Source organism: Gossypium raimondii, chromosome 7 (assembly GCF_025698545.1).
Source record: "Gossypium raimondii isolate GPD5lz chromosome 7, ASM2569854v1, whole genome shotgun sequence".
NCBI lineage: Eukaryota > Viridiplantae > Streptophyta > Magnoliopsida > Malvales > Malvaceae > Gossypium > Gossypium raimondii.
In genome coordinates, this window is record NC_068571.1 from 44,600,263 (window position 1) to 44,616,831 (window position 16,569).

The 16,569-nt window shown below is 32.6% G+C and overlaps 2 protein-coding genes across 4 annotated transcripts; both read right to left on the bottom strand.

The window, feature by feature from the left end:
* Nucleotides 1-4,463: 4,463 nt before the first annotated feature.
* On the bottom strand, nt 4,464-6,296 carry LOC105788857 (zinc finger CCCH domain-containing protein 14). The gene is made up of 2 exons (XM_012615927.2): nt 5,621-6,296; nt 4,464-4,991 (listed from the first exon to the last, which is right to left on the bottom strand). The coding sequence occupies exons 1-2, from the start codon at nt 6,173-6,175 to the stop codon at nt 4,689-4,691; spliced, it is 858 nt and encodes a 285-aa protein (XP_012471381.1). The 5' UTR covers nt 6,176-6,296; the 3' UTR covers nt 4,464-4,688.
* Nucleotides 6,297-9,008: 2,712 nt separating this feature from the next.
* LOC105788840 (putative lipid phosphate phosphatase 3, chloroplastic) lies at nt 9,009-14,213 on the bottom strand. Of its 3 annotated transcripts, XM_012615902.2 has the most exons (9): nt 13,736-14,019; nt 12,364-12,459; nt 11,490-11,711; nt 11,309-11,396; nt 11,089-11,198; nt 10,910-11,000; nt 10,623-10,811; nt 10,484-10,543; nt 9,009-9,525 (listed from the first exon to the last, which is right to left on the bottom strand). In XM_012615902.2, exons 1-9 carry the CDS (start codon nt 13,793-13,795, stop codon nt 9,317-9,319), a joined length of 1,125 nt encoding a protein of 374 aa, XP_012471356.1. In that variant the 5' UTR covers nt 13,796-14,019; the 3' UTR covers nt 9,009-9,316. The 3 variants fall into 3 exon arrangements, with proteins under 3 accessions (XP_012471356.1, XP_012471372.1, XP_012471365.1); XM_012615918.2 differs by lacking the exons at nt 12,364-12,459; nt 13,736-14,019 and adding an exon at nt 14,079-14,213; XM_012615911.2 differs by lacking the exon at nt 12,364-12,459.
* Nucleotides 14,214-16,569: the final 2,356 nt, after the last annotated feature.

Below are 16,569 nucleotides of genomic sequence, written 5' to 3' on the forward strand. Positions count from 1 at the left end.
TAGAAACATGTATTTCCAACATGAAAACCTCCAGAACATACCAACAAATTAGCATCATGATTTTCATTTGACATTTCAATAAAACATGTCAAACATCAACATTCACTTATTTCATCACATATCAACTTAAGCCTCGCAAACATAACATATCATTTATCAAGTCAAACATATGACACAAAAATTGTAAAATTAATCCTCAAGCTAGCAATTTAGGCATTATCATGAAGCATATCAAAATTAGAATGTACAACTCGAAACCAACTATGCTTCCGACACATTTTTCTTCCCTTTCGCCTTAAAGCTCTCACCAACTTCTTTAGCTTCAAGTTCATTGCCAAAATAATAAATCAAGTCAAATTAACCATAAACAACAATAAAAATTCCTAAGCCTAATGAAATGATGCAATTCAATAAAGCGAGACTCTCATTTCACTTCCTAAACCACTTAAGAGAACTTTAACCTAAACGAACGAAAACCCTATATAGAGAGAAGAGAATTTTTTTAATTTAAGGAACATCAACGAATAACAAACAAAAAAAAATTAAGAAAGACAAGAAAACCCAATGATTAAATACGCAGAATCGGAACAAAATCGAACCTTTGAAACTTTGAAGATTTTCGATGGTTATTTTGCGACGTTTGGCGACGTTCGTCTTCTTTGTAAGGAGGTTAGAAGAAACCGAGTCTATGAATTTCTGATGGTAATTTTGAAAGAAATCGAAACACCCAAATATTGAAATCTTTTCAATTGGAGATTCAAACGCAAAAAATTACAGAAAGGGAAAAAATTAGAGATTTGGGGCTGATGAAATTGGGGCTGGGGGCTGGGAACTTCGGGGGTATACCCCAAAATTAATTCATTAAGCGAAACGGCGACGTTTTGTGAAACGTTAATTCATTTTTGCGGCGTTTTCCTAAAAAACGCCACTATTAGATTTTTATGAAGTACAAAAACGGCGCCGCATTGGAAAATTTTAATAAATCCTTGCGGCGTTTTCCTAAAAAATGCCCTATCAAATTTTTCCCAGTACAGACGCGCCGCGTTGGGAAAGTTTAATAAATCATTGCGGCGTTTTCTTAAAAAACGCCACTATCATTTTTATTCCAGTACAAAAACGGTGCCGCATTGGCAAATTGTTAAAAACCCTTGCAGCGCTTTCAGTAAAACACCACAAAATCGGGGCTAAGTAAACAACGTCATTTAGAGTAGTTTACTTAAAATTTGCGGCGTTTATATAAAGCGCCACTAATGCAGCTAAATTCGCAGATATAAACGACAGCATTTAGAAAAAAATTAAAACATAATTGCGGCGTTTAAGTAAAAACGCCACTAAGAAATGCAGATAAAACGGCATCGTTAAGCACTAGTTTAATTTATTTTTACGACATTTACACAAAAAAGCGCCACTATTGTTCAACTTTCTGCGGTGTTTTGGGCAAAAACGCCACTATTGCTCAACCTTAAATTTATTTTAAAATTATTTAAAATAATTGTATTTTAAATTTTTTCATCTTTAACATATATTTTCCTATGTTTTTAGCTAAACCCTAAACATTAAACCCTAAAATATAAAATTTAAACCCTAAACTATAAGCCCTTAACCCTTACACCCTAATCTCTTAACCCTTAAACCCTAAATACTTAACCATAAACATACACCCTAAATCGTAAACCCTAAACTCTTAAAACTAAATCCTAAACCTTAATCTTTAAACCGTAAATGCACACCCTAAATCGTAAACACTATATAAAAAGATCCAATAACCCCTATACCCTAAGCCCATAACCTTAAACTTTTATACCTTAAACCCTAAACCCTTAAATCCGTAACCTTAAGCCACTAACCCCTAGACCCTAAGCTTATAACCCCTAAACCCTAAGCCCTCACCCCTAAACACTCAACATGTAAATTGAAAACGTACACCATAAACACTAAACCATAAACCTACAACATAAACCGTAAACACTAAAGTAAATTAAAAATGAATCTTATTGCTTACCTAAAAACTAAAATAAATTGATTTTTTATTATTTTATCAATAACCCTAGCCCTTAAACCATAATAGTCTAACCTGTTAAACCATGAATAGTAACAAAGACCTTAACTATAAAATAATTAACTCCAAACCACAAGCTGTAAATTAAACCATAAACCCAAAATTCAAAACACTAATCAAAATATAATAAACATTATATCATAAACCCTGAAATCCTAAACTGTAGACATTAAACCTTACATACTAAAGACTAAACCCTAAAATAAAATGTTTTTATTTGTGGCATTTTTCCAAAAAGCGCCACTAATTCTCGACCTACAGCGGCATTTATTATAAAGCGCCACTAATGCCACTGAAGATCAACTCCAAACGTTGCCGTTTAGTCAAGCTTATTTGCGGCGTTTGGAAAAAAACGCCTCTATATATGGGGAATTAGCGGCGTTTGTATAAAGACGCCGCTAGTGCCACTACGGGTCAAAGTTAAACGATGACGTTCTGCTTAGTTATTTGCAGAGCATTAGTGGCGTTTTTATAGTAGCGCCGCTAATGTACCGATCTTTAGCGGCGTTTTTATATAAGCGCCGCAACTGCTTGATCTTTATCGGCGTTTCCAGATAAACGCCGCTAGTGCCACTACAGGTCAAAGTTAAACGACGGCGTTCTGCTTAATTATTTTCGGAGCCTTAGTGGCGTTTTTGTCCTAGCGCCGCTAATGTACCGATCATTAGCGGCGTTGTTTTATAAGCGCCGCAAATGCTAGATCTTTACCGGTATTTCCAGATAAACGCCGCTAGTGCCAGTACAGGTCAAAGTTAAACGATGGCGTTCTGCTTAATTATTTGTGGCACTTTTTGGAAAGCGCCGCTAATGACCAGTCTATAGTGGCATTTTTCTAAATGCACCGCGAATGCTCGATCTTTAGCGGAGTTTTTACCGTAGCGCCGCTAATGCTCCATCTGTAGCGGTGTCTCTTATTCAAACGTCGTGAGAAACGCCGCTAAAGGTCAATTTTGGTGTAGTGATACTTCCTTTATAATTGTTGAAATTTTAATTTAGCTTACAATTTATATTTTGTTATAAAATTAAATATGTTGATTGGTTAATGTATGGATATTTTGGTTGGTTGATTATATTTTGCAGGTTTTTATACAATTTTGGTGTTTACTAAAAAAAAGGGTCGGGCCAGGCCAGACTCGGGCTTATAAATTTTTCCCGGGCCGAGTCTAGACAAAATTGCAGGCCCATATTTGGGCGGGTGGGCCTGAGCCTAGGACGCCTTGAGCCAAAAATTTTGGGCTGACAGCCCAACCCAAACCCGGCCCAGCCCATGATCACCTCTATGTATCATTATATTAAATTATTTAAATATCATATAATTTAATTATTATTATACTTTCTACTATCATGTTTAAAAAATATATTTTAACTTTCAATTGCAATTTGACACCAATAAAGGCACTAAAGACTAACAGATGCACTTTTTTATTATTTTAGAAAATATATTTTTATAAAAATATTTTTCAACCATAACAATAATAGAGAATTAGCCTATAATTACCCAAAGTCAGCTCAACCTAAAATATTGACCTAAACTTTTATTCAAATCTCCTCTCATATTTGACAACAACTATTTTCAGCATTTTTACTACTAGTATATATTTTTAAAATTAAAATTTTAAATAAAAACTTAGCATATATTTATATTTATATTATAATATAATATATTTAATTTTCTTATTAAAGAAAACATACAAAATGTTATTAAACCTAAAATGGATTGGATTGAGTTTGGGTTTTGAATTTTAAAACTCAATTCTAATTTGATTTTAAACAGGTTTAAATTGTTTGCTCGAGCTTATTTTTAGTCTAATATTTTTATTTAAATCCTCCCAAATATCGAGTAGGTCTTTAAACTTTAAGAGATAATACAATTCTTGAACAAATATACATATAAATAGTTGTATATGGATCTAATTTTAATAGGAGTAATGAAAAATATATTATTGTAATATTTATGATTAAATGTAGGTATGTGAACTTTATAAACTTGATTAATATCGTTATATAATATATATATATATATATTAAATTTCTACATGATTTTTATAATTATATGTTTGTATATTATTAAATTATTTTATATGAATGTTGTTTTTTGTATAGAATAATTTGATGCATGGATTTATAGCTACCAATCATGTAATCTAACCGACACACAGCTAACACAATATTGTAGAAAAACAACATTTTAAGCATCAAGCCAAATGATACCAACAGATCCATTTCAACTAACAAAATGCCTTCATCAAATTTTCACCTCTATATTATTAGATAACATAAACTTTATGGAAATGTATGTTTTGTTTTAAATGTGAAACAAATATGCTGAAACAAATTAAAAATAAAGTTTCAAGTTTATGAACAGAAGATAACCATTTTCAATTATTTAACTCAAAATCAAATATACAAAAATATATATATAATTTTTTATTCTTTTTGCATGTATTACAACATCAAATATTTCCTCTATAAACAATTCTCTTGCATAACGTACAATCAATAAAACAGTTTCCTTCCACACATGTAATCTAAATATTATTGCCTTATAATTACGACTTTGGACACTGTTATTTGTTTGCATGCGAAATAAGATATTTACATTAATTTTATAGTTTGAATAAATCTGAAATTAAGGCGAAATTAATAGTTCTTCTTGTTCAGTAAGAGAATGACGGAAGTGGCACCTGTGACCGTACGGACAGGCTTCGCCGGCAAGGATCATGCGACAAACCTGGGTCTTATACCTAGGATGCCTAGTAACCGGACGTAGCTCAGTGATACCATGGGCGAACTGGCAATGGTCAGCGTAGGGACAGGTACCTGTCTGTTGCCATTTGTTGCATAGCTCTGTCTTCACCATTCCTTGGTTGTATACCTCCATTTCAATGCCTTTCTCTTCTCTTCTTGTCCCTGGTGCTACATGTACTCGTGGCTGCATGATATTATAATTAGAATTATTTTTAAGGTTATTAATTAAGGATTAATTTATCCAACTATACATTAAAAGAAAATGCTTCAATATGGTCCAATAGAATGTTTTCAACGTGATTAAAAATTAAATCATTTCTGCCGCCAATAAAATTAAAGGTTGAACTGGTGATGGTTGTTGTAAGTCGGTAGGTTCAATAATAAATGATTAAATTCTCTCCTTTCCAATATTATAATTCAATCATTAAGGAGGCTAAGATTGTATTTTTTTTTACTTAAAAACAAGTAAATTAGTCTATGGTAGATTAAAGAGAAAATTAGTCTTTTTATTAAAAATTACATCCATTTCTACTATTAAAACCAGTATATATAGCGATGGAATAACCAAACAGTTATATATCCACGTATATCTCATGCTAACATACAATGACCATCTTTTAACGATAAAAATGAATGAATTTTTTAACCAAATGACCGATTTGCTCCTAAATCTAATTTACAAAATTAATTTCTTTATTTTTTGAGTTGAGAAGACAAAATGCAATCCAGCTCTTAATATAATGACCTCTATAGTATTTTTACCTACAATAAATCTTTATTGTTCATGTAGGTACAAACAAGAGAGTAACTCACCGGTGGTGGATTGACGACTCTTTGCACATAGTTACATGAATTAAATGAAAGGCTCTTGGGCAATGATTTCTTCAGCCCCGTCTCCCATCTTTTCTCGTTCAAATCCGCCACTTTTTCGCAATGGAGGTTTCTATTAATCATGGCAGCTTGAGACGACTGGCTCAACAGCTTGATCAACTCAATGTTAGCTACCCGAAGATCATTGTTCTCTCTACGAAGCTTTTCAACCTCTCCCTTGATAGCTTGTAAGCGAGAAACACAAAGGTCGAAGTGATCACACAATTGTTGATACTCAAGGATAAGACGAGCCTGGTTGAGCCGATCCTCGGTGGACACATCGCCGGGTACGATCTGTTTCAGATCATCGGAGGAGGAGGAACAAGTAGAAGGCGTAATGGAAAGTGATTCAGGGAGAGTAGATGAGAAAATGAAGTCGTACATTGTAGAGAAGTCGGTCGTTAGATCTTCAAGCGGCGGAGATAACGGTGGTGATACATAGTTGGCGATGGTGGTGGTGGTGGGTTTATTAGAAGATGGAGATGTCGGTTTCTCCATGATGAAAACACTTGGAAAATTTTGTCTCCTCCCACAAGAAAGCTTACGAAACCGTTAATGGTGTTTAAATATAAAGAATTGTGAACTTGAAGTTAGAGGTGACAAATAATAATAATGGATTAAAATATTATATGGAGAATTTTTTAGCTTACAGAGAGATGAGTGGGGAAAAGGTGTTTGGTTGGCGAGAATGTTTTGGCGTGGTATGAAAGGATGTGAGTTGGAGAAAGAAAATGGTGAAGGTAATATTATGTTCAATATATTATTAATGTATAAATTTATAGGTTAAATTCTACTATTCATCCCTCTACTTTATGAAAGTTGGATATTTAGTCTCTTTACTTTAATTTGGTCATTTCTAATCTATGTACTTTTAGAATTATAAAATTCAATCCTCACCAACATTAATTGTTAAATTCATTAAGTTAATGGATTAACTATTGTCATTTACGTGTAATGTCGTCAGTAGCTTACTATTTTCATATATTACTTACAAAAATCTAGTTAATGAATTAACGATTGTCATTTGTATCAAAATTGAAACTTCAAAATTTGAAAAGTATAGGAGCTTAGAATGATGGACTAAATTTACAATTACATACAGTATATAATTTATAATTGAATTTAACTGAACACATTTAATTACTATTGTTTGAGTTAAGACTAAAAGTTAGGGAGTCATCTATACAATATTACCATGCGTTAAAACGTTTCAACTTCTTAACATTTGATAAATATATGGATTAATTTTTATATGATTTTTAAGTTAAAGATATGGTTATGCCGAAGTCATTTTGAAGTAAGATAAATAATAGGAATAATTATTATGGTTTTGTTGCTTCTATTTCACAGCTTTAACTAACTATGCCCTCTTCAATCAACATATATTGCCTCATATGTTGTTATATAACCAACAACCACTACCACTATTCTATTTTGCACCAAACATCCTCCATTTATAACCTTCATTTTACTTTAGTTTTCTAACTTCAAATTATTTTATTTGTGTCTTTAACTTATTAACGTTATATCAATTAGATCTTTCATTACTAAAATCATTAGTTTAACTGTTAAATGACACATCGATCTCATGTGACATAATTTAAAATTCTTAATTTTAAGGTTTTCCTTCACTATTTTTCTTAAAAATTTTTACTTTTAAAAGTTATCGACAATGTTTTATGTATTCATTTTAAATTTAGCTGCATAAGATTTGATGTGTTATTTATCGGTTTTAATAAATAAAAAAGACATGATTGATATAACACCAATAGTTAAGGGATGCAATTAAAATGTTTTGAAATCTAAGAACTAATTTAAATGAGGGTTATAGTTTGGGAATATCTTACTGCAATTGACTCTTCAATACTACATTGTGTGCTCTATATTTGGAGGAAGAATTAAATTAAAAGGGTTTGGGTTTCTTCTAATGACAATTGCAATGTAGTAATCAACGCATTCACTCACAAAAGCGTTAGTTGGGTTGATAGTTTTCTTTTATACAATAATTCATCAATAAAATCATTAACCCATTTAATTCCTTAATTTAAAATCAATGATATGTGATGATTTGTTTGGTTGAAAACGGCATATACTTACATATCAAATATTATTTCTCTTTAGTATAAATCAAATTATGACGCATCTTTTAAAAATTAAAACAGAATTCACTTATTCTTATTACTAATGATGTCTCATGATCGATTCACTAAAACTCATAAAATGCATCAAACATTAGTCATAAAATGTATCAATATAGAATTCTATGCACTATTAGTGAACTACATCATAAAAAGTTAAAACATAATTCCTAAAACTCATAAAACTATATTTGGAAAGGATGAACACTTAATACATTCGAGTGATGATAAAAAAACACTCTTTAATTATACTATTCATATATAATTCAATTTATAATTAAGAAAATAGTAATTCAATTGAATCATTTTAACATAAAATTTTGAACTTTTGTCAATTTGTCTTACATAACTATGACCAAATGATAAATTCATGTTTCTGGTGCAATTACTGACAATTACGGTGTCCTTATCAAATGGTGTTTGATTTAATGAAGAATGAGATTTTTTTTTTATTGACAAAAGTCGTTGGTTAGTCAATTATTGCGTTTATAGTTGCCAACTACAAATTGCATATTATTGACAATTTAGTAAGAAAAAATTAATTAAACATTCTTTAATACAAGTATAAATAAAGTAAGACGGTATCTGTATGAAGGCCGAAAACAATAGAGATTCTTGTATAAATTAGAATCAGGACCTTCTTCCTTTTTTTGGTGCCTGGAATCTTGGGAGTTTACCTGTCACTTGTCAGCTTTCATCAATGAAATGAATATATAATTGGATTTCATTTTGCTGATTTTACTCCTGAAATAACTAAATTAATTCTTATATAATGACAATCTTTCTATTAAAAATTGTATTCATGTTTAATGTTAAAATTTGATCATTGTAAATCAACATACGTATTCACTGTCTGGATATTACTTCATCCACACCAATTTTTAACAGTTCATATAAATGAAATTTTAAGCAAAAAAAACCAATTTACTCTTTGATGTTATATACAGAGACCAATTTACCTTTTTTTTTAGAAAACAGAAAACTGCAATCTAACTTATAATACAAGAGTAACATGTATATATTGTTAGAGGAAAATATACTGTTTACACATCTTAGTAGTTAGAATTCAAAATTTTATATTATGGGGTTTAAATTAAGATTTATGGATGTTCATAAAATGGTTGAAGAAAAGTAAAAAGAAACATTCGAAATAATCATTGTTCATGAATATATGAAAAATATAATCCTTAAAATATATGAAAAATGCTTTGAAATAATTGAAGATACCCGTATTGAACATATCCGTATTCTTCACTCACCTCGAATTTGATAACATAGCAAAACACTAGTCATGGCATGGATTTTTTTATTTTCATTTTTTTCACTCCTCACATCTAAGCCAATAGGAGAAACAGAAGGAAAAGCTGTGCTACTTAATAGTAGTGTTATTATTGGCTATACAATAATAATATAGCAATAGAATCCATAACTAAGAGACGATGCACGTATATACAACGTATTCCTCATTTACATACGAATTTGGAACATGAAACTCACCTAGTTAACTCTTCCCCGATTCCACATCTTCCAACACTGAATTAGAATTGCGTGCTAAATGCATTCCCATAAATCCATTATCGGTTGGTTCTTGTTGGTTCGCAATCTGAATCTCTCCGGTCATTGCATTTGGAAGATTCGCGGCATTGATTGTGTTTGTTGTATTTGCAGTCGACTCCTCGATTACTCGGAAATAAGCATAAGTCCCTGAACCTATAAAAACAATTCCGTGCAACAGTTCAGATAAGACGTTCAAGTCTAAAAGTATGGCTCACACGTATGCTCAACATTTTAATTCTTTTTCCAGATATTTGGAGGATTATGCCAGCATGAGTCAAACACAAGGGTACTTAGGAGAACATGAAGAGTTCGAGTAACATAGTACACGAGCATGGCAAAAAAAGCTTCTGTAACCAATCAAACTAGCAGTTGGTAGATGGGAAGGGAAGGTGGGAAGGAGGCTTTTAAGTGAAAAGGAAGTAGCTTTCCTCCAATGCACAATCATATAGTCACAACAACCATCCACGCATTAAAACTTCAAAATGAAATTCATAATAGAATTTCCGTGGATAAAAGTAACATGGAGGCCCCTGTACTAGAAGTCAAATTGTACTTTGGCCCCTCTACTAATAAAATGGGTAAATTAGTCATTTGTTAAAAATTTCATCCATTTTTACTATTAAAACTAGCCATTGTACGTTAGTATGAGGTATACGTGACATGTCACGTGTCACTATCTGGTCATTCCGTCAGCTACACCAATTTTTAACAGTACAGAGGGATGAATTTTTTTAACAAAAAAGATCAATTTTCTTTTTGATCTAACATATAGGGACTAATTTGCGCATATTTTTTGCTGAGGAGGCAAAATGCAATCTGACTCGTAATACAAGGGCCTTCATGGTACTTTTACCAATTTACGTAATATAAAAAATATATATCCTCCTAGAAAGGTAAATATTACAGAAATTTCACAACCATGCATTGAAAATTTTGTAGTCTCAGATTCATAAGTTATCGTGTTCCCATTTTACAATTAAAGGAGAAGATGCTATTCTAACCATGTTCCTTGTATGCTTTGCAGAATCTCACTAGTACAGCATTTTTTGTAATGTATGAAACATGTAGAATCAACTTGGCAATAAGAAAAAAAAGAGTTTTTCGTGCATACCATTTGCATCGTATGGTGGCGGGTAGAACTGCAAGTAGCAAAATGTAGCCACTACGAGCCCTACAAATGATAGTCTTAAGAAAGTTAATAGACGAAGTCATTAATGAAAACAACTCCATAGTATGAGCAATATACAAACCTAGGAGACCCCCAGCAAAGACATCTTGCCAGTGGTGCCAATAGTCATCCACTCGAGAAATGCCCACAAGTGATGCAACCAACAAAGGGAGAAAAACGATACATAGTTTTGCAACATGTCCTCTACGGTCAAATGCTTTGATCTTTCCGGACAAGTAAAGTGAAAGAAAACCCAACCCGGCAAAGGACCCTAAAGAACGAATCCAGATATCCTCCAATGGTTACAATCTGAAAATATTCATTATCTCAACAAATATGAACATTAATTGCCCATATAACAGGACTTACAAGAGGTATGCCCACTTGGAAAGCTTTTATGCCCTTCCCTAATGACACTCTTATCACCATGACAGATGACATTTCCCCATTTATCATAAACCTGAGAAGTAATAAAGTTGAGTTCTTTGCTAAAAATGTTGACATTAAAAAGTTTATATTCTGAGAATAGCAGGTCTACAGAGGCATACATCCTTTCCATCTGGGAAACAGCGCCAAAAGAAGTCTGGCCGAGGTCTTCCAACTGCATTTTTTATCGAATCAGTGATAACAGCCGTCACTAGAACAGAGAACAAGAGGCCTGCATTAACAAACTAATTTTAGTCATCGCTTTAAGGTTATGATACTTTTCAACTATGCAGAAGTAAATATTGTTAATAAAACAGAGAAATATCCGAAAGTTACACTTACCTAGAACAGCATGATGAAGATCATAAACATCCCTTCTACGAATGTACACAAAGATAAAAATCAGCATGGGCAACAGAACGGCATACATCTAAATATTGGGGGGCAGGAAAGAGAGAGAGTGAGACAGGCAGAATTTCAGAGAAAGATCTCTTATACAGAAAATAAGGCAAACAGAATTTACCGGCACAGCCCAAACAGGAACCGTATTACTTTGTAAGGGGTATCTTAGATCATCCATCATATCCTTCCCAACAAAGCGATAAAATGGATGAATGATAAGGATGACAACCCATATCACCACAAGCAATACAAGAATAAGCCAATCATGCATGTGTGTCCTTGCAATGGCGAAACCATGGGACCTTATAGTATGTGAACCAAGCTGGACTTCATCCATTTTATACTGTTTAAAAATATGAATGTCAAAGTACTGTTAATATTATGTATTATAAGATCTTCTCAGAGGCACAATAAGAAGGAAATTGACCACAACCATCATAGGATGCAAAATCCACCAGTAAACAAGAAAAACAACAGAAATAAATTCCACCAGAAATCATAGGTAATACATTTTTCTCAAGGGAAGAAAGATAAGCAGCATAAGCAACCTTATGCCAAAGAAAATAACTGGAATGAAAAGTTTCTTGACATCTTAGTATGATTCATCACAGAACTTTGAATAGAATACAGCATTGGCAGGATTACTGTCCGTTTATATACAGTTATACACTTCACTCCCAAGAAAAAAAATTAATGAAAAGAATGTCAAGGAGAGTAAGTTAAAAATTACAACTCCAATATCCAACAAGATAAAGACAAAAGCAACACAGCAAGAGTTGGCCATCTCAACATTCTCAACTATGTTCTGTTAAAACAAGGATGCCTAGTATTCATCACTCTCCTCCAAAAGAGACATTTAATGCCAGTATATACCTTTAACCTACGAGATTTGCATGCTTGAATATTCCGATATGTTAAGGTCAAAGAAAGGTTTTGGTAATTCAAATGTAAAATGGTTTTGGTAATTCAAATGTAAAAGAAAAAAAATGTGCTACCTCTTTATTCCCTTGTTCTATCAATGGAAGAAGGTCAGAGGATGACAAACAATGACTAGCATTTGCAGGATTCTCCACCCTCATGCTTGATAAATCCTAGTCAACAACCAACCGATCTTCAGGGATTCAATATGAACCACCCTCCCCCTGACCCCACAACCCCAAACACACCAAATTCCATCCCTTTACACCTTGAATTAGGGAAGTTTGAGTTCAGGTTTAAATTTCCACTGTTTCTAACTTCTGAATGATTCTTGAGCTTGAGAGAAGATAGTGGAGGACAAATAAGCAGAGCACATAGCCGGCATATATGAATGAATTTTTTTTTAAAAAGCATTTTTCTTATAGCTAAGAGATCAGTCCATAGATAGAACAGACAATAAGCAGAAACAAGAGGTAAAGATCACATTCCTTGAGATTTTATCTCTTTAGCATGTTGAAGAATAGCGGTGATCGACCCTATAGATGAAAACTATAAAGCATGGGAACTATCTTAACTGAATCAAATAGTTCAACCATACTTTCCCATGCACAGGAAGCACAAAACTCATGAATGGATGGCTTCTAAGCATGAAAGACTTATGGTTAGATGTTAGAAAGCCACAAATTGAACAAAAACCAAACTCAGGATTCTCTTTTGGTTTGAATACTATCAGATAATCAATAACAAAATCCTATTAGTACATAACTAACTAAACAATCACTCATATCTAGAATCTCCAGTATATATCGACACAAAGTAACATGTCAGCATCAAAGACAATATCCAAATTTTGGGGAAAAAAATCTTGTCTATTCTTTACTTGATCTTAAGATAAGATCTTAGTAATAATTGATAGTGATATGCATTTCAATCCTAGATTCCTTTAGTCTTAGCTGAAAGGAGCAAATAAACTAACTGGAATTAGTATGGTTTAAAAGAAAAAAAATTACTGCAATAATTGAATAATTAAGCACCATAACTTACCATAACATGTATAAATAGTAAATCATCAAACTTTAATTACATATAACACTTCTAACAAGTTCTAACAAAATGAAATACTCTCACAAACATTTAGAACAAACTCCAGACAGTATAATCCCCAAAATTCCAGAGTTTAGTTACCAGAAACTATAAAAGAAAAAGAACATGATTCTCTCCCAAATCACAATTGTTCATTCATACCAATATTCTACCATACAAAAGCATAAACCAATTATACAGGAACAATGGAAATACAAATAAAACAACTAGATCAAGTAAAAACAGAACATTCATAACATAAGAGCAGTTAAAAATAATAATTAAACTGTGAGCTATATTTAAAGTATCAAGATATGAAACTCAATCTGTAAGATAAAAAAATTCAAGTCATAAAATAGCACAAACCTTGAAAATATTACTGAAATTCTTAAGCCATGAAAGAAAAACTGAGTTCCAAGAAGCCATGAGGTATAAACTAATAAAAACACACACAGAGGCACAGACACACAGAGAAAGATGCAGATAATAAAATGGGTTTTCTTTTTACAGTAACAATATGTATATATGCCAAATGCAGAAGAAAAAACCCAGCAAAAGAAAAGTCAAAAATTGAAAGAACTGTTCCCACACCAAGGAATGTATACACAAAAGCAAAAGATTCTTATCCTCAATAATTCTGATAACAGTAATAGTAAAATGCGAACCATTGATTGACAAAAAAAATGATTGAAATAAAGAAAGAAGTTACCTTTGAGCTATTGGGGAGAGGGTTCGGATAAATGAAAATAAAAAAAGTGAAAAAGATGATTGGGTGTTGGGATCCAAGTGGAAAGAGAACAGAGGAGGGTTGTTGCAGCTGACGGCGACCGAGTAAAATAAATTAAAAGAAAAATAGATATAATTAATAATAATTCCTATTTTTTATTTTTTAAAAATGATTTATCTATTGTACCTGTCTCAGATGTTAACAAAAAAAATGAAAATAAAATTTAAAAAAGTTAGATAAATGTCCCATTAATAGGTTTGAATAAAAAAGGAAAAACACTTAAGCATTTTTGTTTAATTTTTTTTACGCGATTCAATATATCAAATATTTCGCGTTTGGTTTACGAGTTTATAAATCTTTGATTTCCCGTTGTGGAAAGGACTCGAATTTGAAAGAGTCTATTGGGAACGTTGTATTTAAAGCAATTGGACCGTTTTGGCCTTTGAAACCGACGACGGTCAAATTAACACGCAATAAATGGTAGTGAAAATGTCCACAACGTATTACCAAGGTTTTGTAGTTTAGTCCTACCTTGGTCGGGGGGGGGGGCTTTTTTTATACGCGGAATAGAGGTGATCATGGGTTAGGTTATCCGGCTCGCCTGAAAGATGAGAGGGTTCGGGTAAAAATATAAACCCGAAATATGGGTTTGGACAAAAAGAGAGGCCCGTTTAGAAAACAGGTCAGGCCTCAGGTAAAACTTTTTTGGCCCGGACTTGGGCCGACCCAGTCTGAATTATATATTATATATTATATATATTTCTTATTTTTAATCAAATATATATTTTATATATATTAAATATATATTTAATATGGGCCAGGCCAGGCTCGGGCTTAGCAATTTTCTTTCCGGCCGAACTTGGACAAATTTTTTAGGCCCATATTTCAGGCCTGGCCCGGCCCATGATCACCTCTAACGCGGAATGGGCACCAAAAATTTGAGGGATGAAAAATTAAGGGTTTTATAAAAATGTTTTCAAATCAATATTCTATCTTAATACAGTTAGATTTCTAATTGAATTGGTATACGAGTTAATCAAATATCTTTCAATGAACAAAATAAATTTTATAAATTTTTAGATGTGCTAAAACCATGCATAAGAAAGGAAAGTAAACGAGGACCAAGCTTTGAGCAAATGTACAAATAGTGCAAGACACTATATGCAAAATACATACATATAAAGTTTAATACACACCTTACAAACAAAACAAGCTAAGACCCGAATGTTAACAAACCAAAATTTGAGGAGAGCATTTTCACATGAACCCAGCTGTCATTGTCTATTCAAAGGAAGCAAAGGTGAAAACCCTCTTTGGTATACTTTGGTGTTTGGCCATCAAGGTGGTGAAGCCGCAATGATGCATAGAGCCCTGTCATGCTAGAAAAAAAATGGGGTTCTTTATCTCTCATTGTCCATTTATAACTCTAGTAAGAGTTGATTCATCAAAATAAAAAACTTAAGAAGAATTTTTTTTTAATAAATTACCTATCATATATATCCCTTTTACTTTCAAAATACAAACATGGGGATTATTGAAATGTTTGTTTGTTTTTTATTGACTCGCCCCCATTGCAATGGACCCGCTTCTAGCTAGCTTGCTCTACTAAACGCGGGCAACTCAAGAAAACTACCATCGAACGGTGGAGCCAAACACAAGTACAAAGACTCGAGAGACCTCCCACATGGAAGGAGACACAAGAAAGGCCCAAGTCCAGCTTTTTATTCCACAAAAACTAGTTGGGATGATAGGAGGAAATTGGCAAGAGAAAGGTGGGCATGGAAGAGGAAAGATGAGAGGCGAAAAATGAAATGAAAGGGTGGTTGTTTCCGGTAAGGTCAACAATGGTCACCCTATCAAGGACCACACCAAAAATAGCCATGAGAGGTAGTAAGGAGGAGAAAAGGCAGAGAAAAAGGAGAGGGAGAGAAAATGAGAGGTAGAAAGGAGACTAAAAGAAGGAAACAAGAGTGACTGGCGCCAACCATAAGGTCGACGGTTGGTGGGCTGGAACAGGGAAGGAAGCAAGATGAGATCGAATGGCCATCGATTGACCATAAAGCCGACGATTGACAACAAAAGCTTACCTCACGATTACAAAAACAAGAGAGAAAATTATATGAACCTACAAAGATTTTTTATATCATAAGTTTTTTTACAAAAAAAAAAAATTATATTATACTTTGTTTTTATAAAAGAAATATATAAATTTTGTATGGAATGGCATAGCATACACATAAAATGGTAAACTTAAAGTTTTTATAAGATGTGAAATTTTATTATTAAAACGAAGTATTTTTAAAATTTAAATGACATAATTATCTTTGTAAAATATGAGAAGGTTCAATATAATGAGTAAGTTAGTAACACTTAACTCGTGACACCAAACTTAATTAAAGACTTATATATTTGAGTATGTATGCTTATAAAATGTCCATAAATGTATCCACATAATATCAACCACTCATGAAAG

Coding starts and splice junctions, on each gene's coding strand:
- LOC105788857 (XM_012615927.2), bottom strand. CDS start 6,175: ATGGAGAAACCGACATCTCCATCTTCTAATAAACCCACCACCACCACC. Junction 4,992..5,620: donor GAGTCGTCAATCCACCACCG/GTGAGTTACTCT, acceptor AATATCATGCAG/CCACGAGTACATGTAGCACC.
- LOC105788840 (XM_012615902.2), bottom strand. CDS start 13,795: ATGGCTTCTTGGAACTCAGTTTTTCTTTCATGGCTTAAGAATTTCAGT. Junction 11,001..11,088: donor GTTTCCCAGATGGAAAGGAT/GTATGCCTCTGT, acceptor ATTACTTCTCAG/GTTTATGATAAATGGGGAAA. Junction 9,526..10,483: donor GCCACCATACGATGCAAATG/GTATGCACGAAA, acceptor TTGTTTTTATAG/GTTCAGGGACTTATGCTTAT.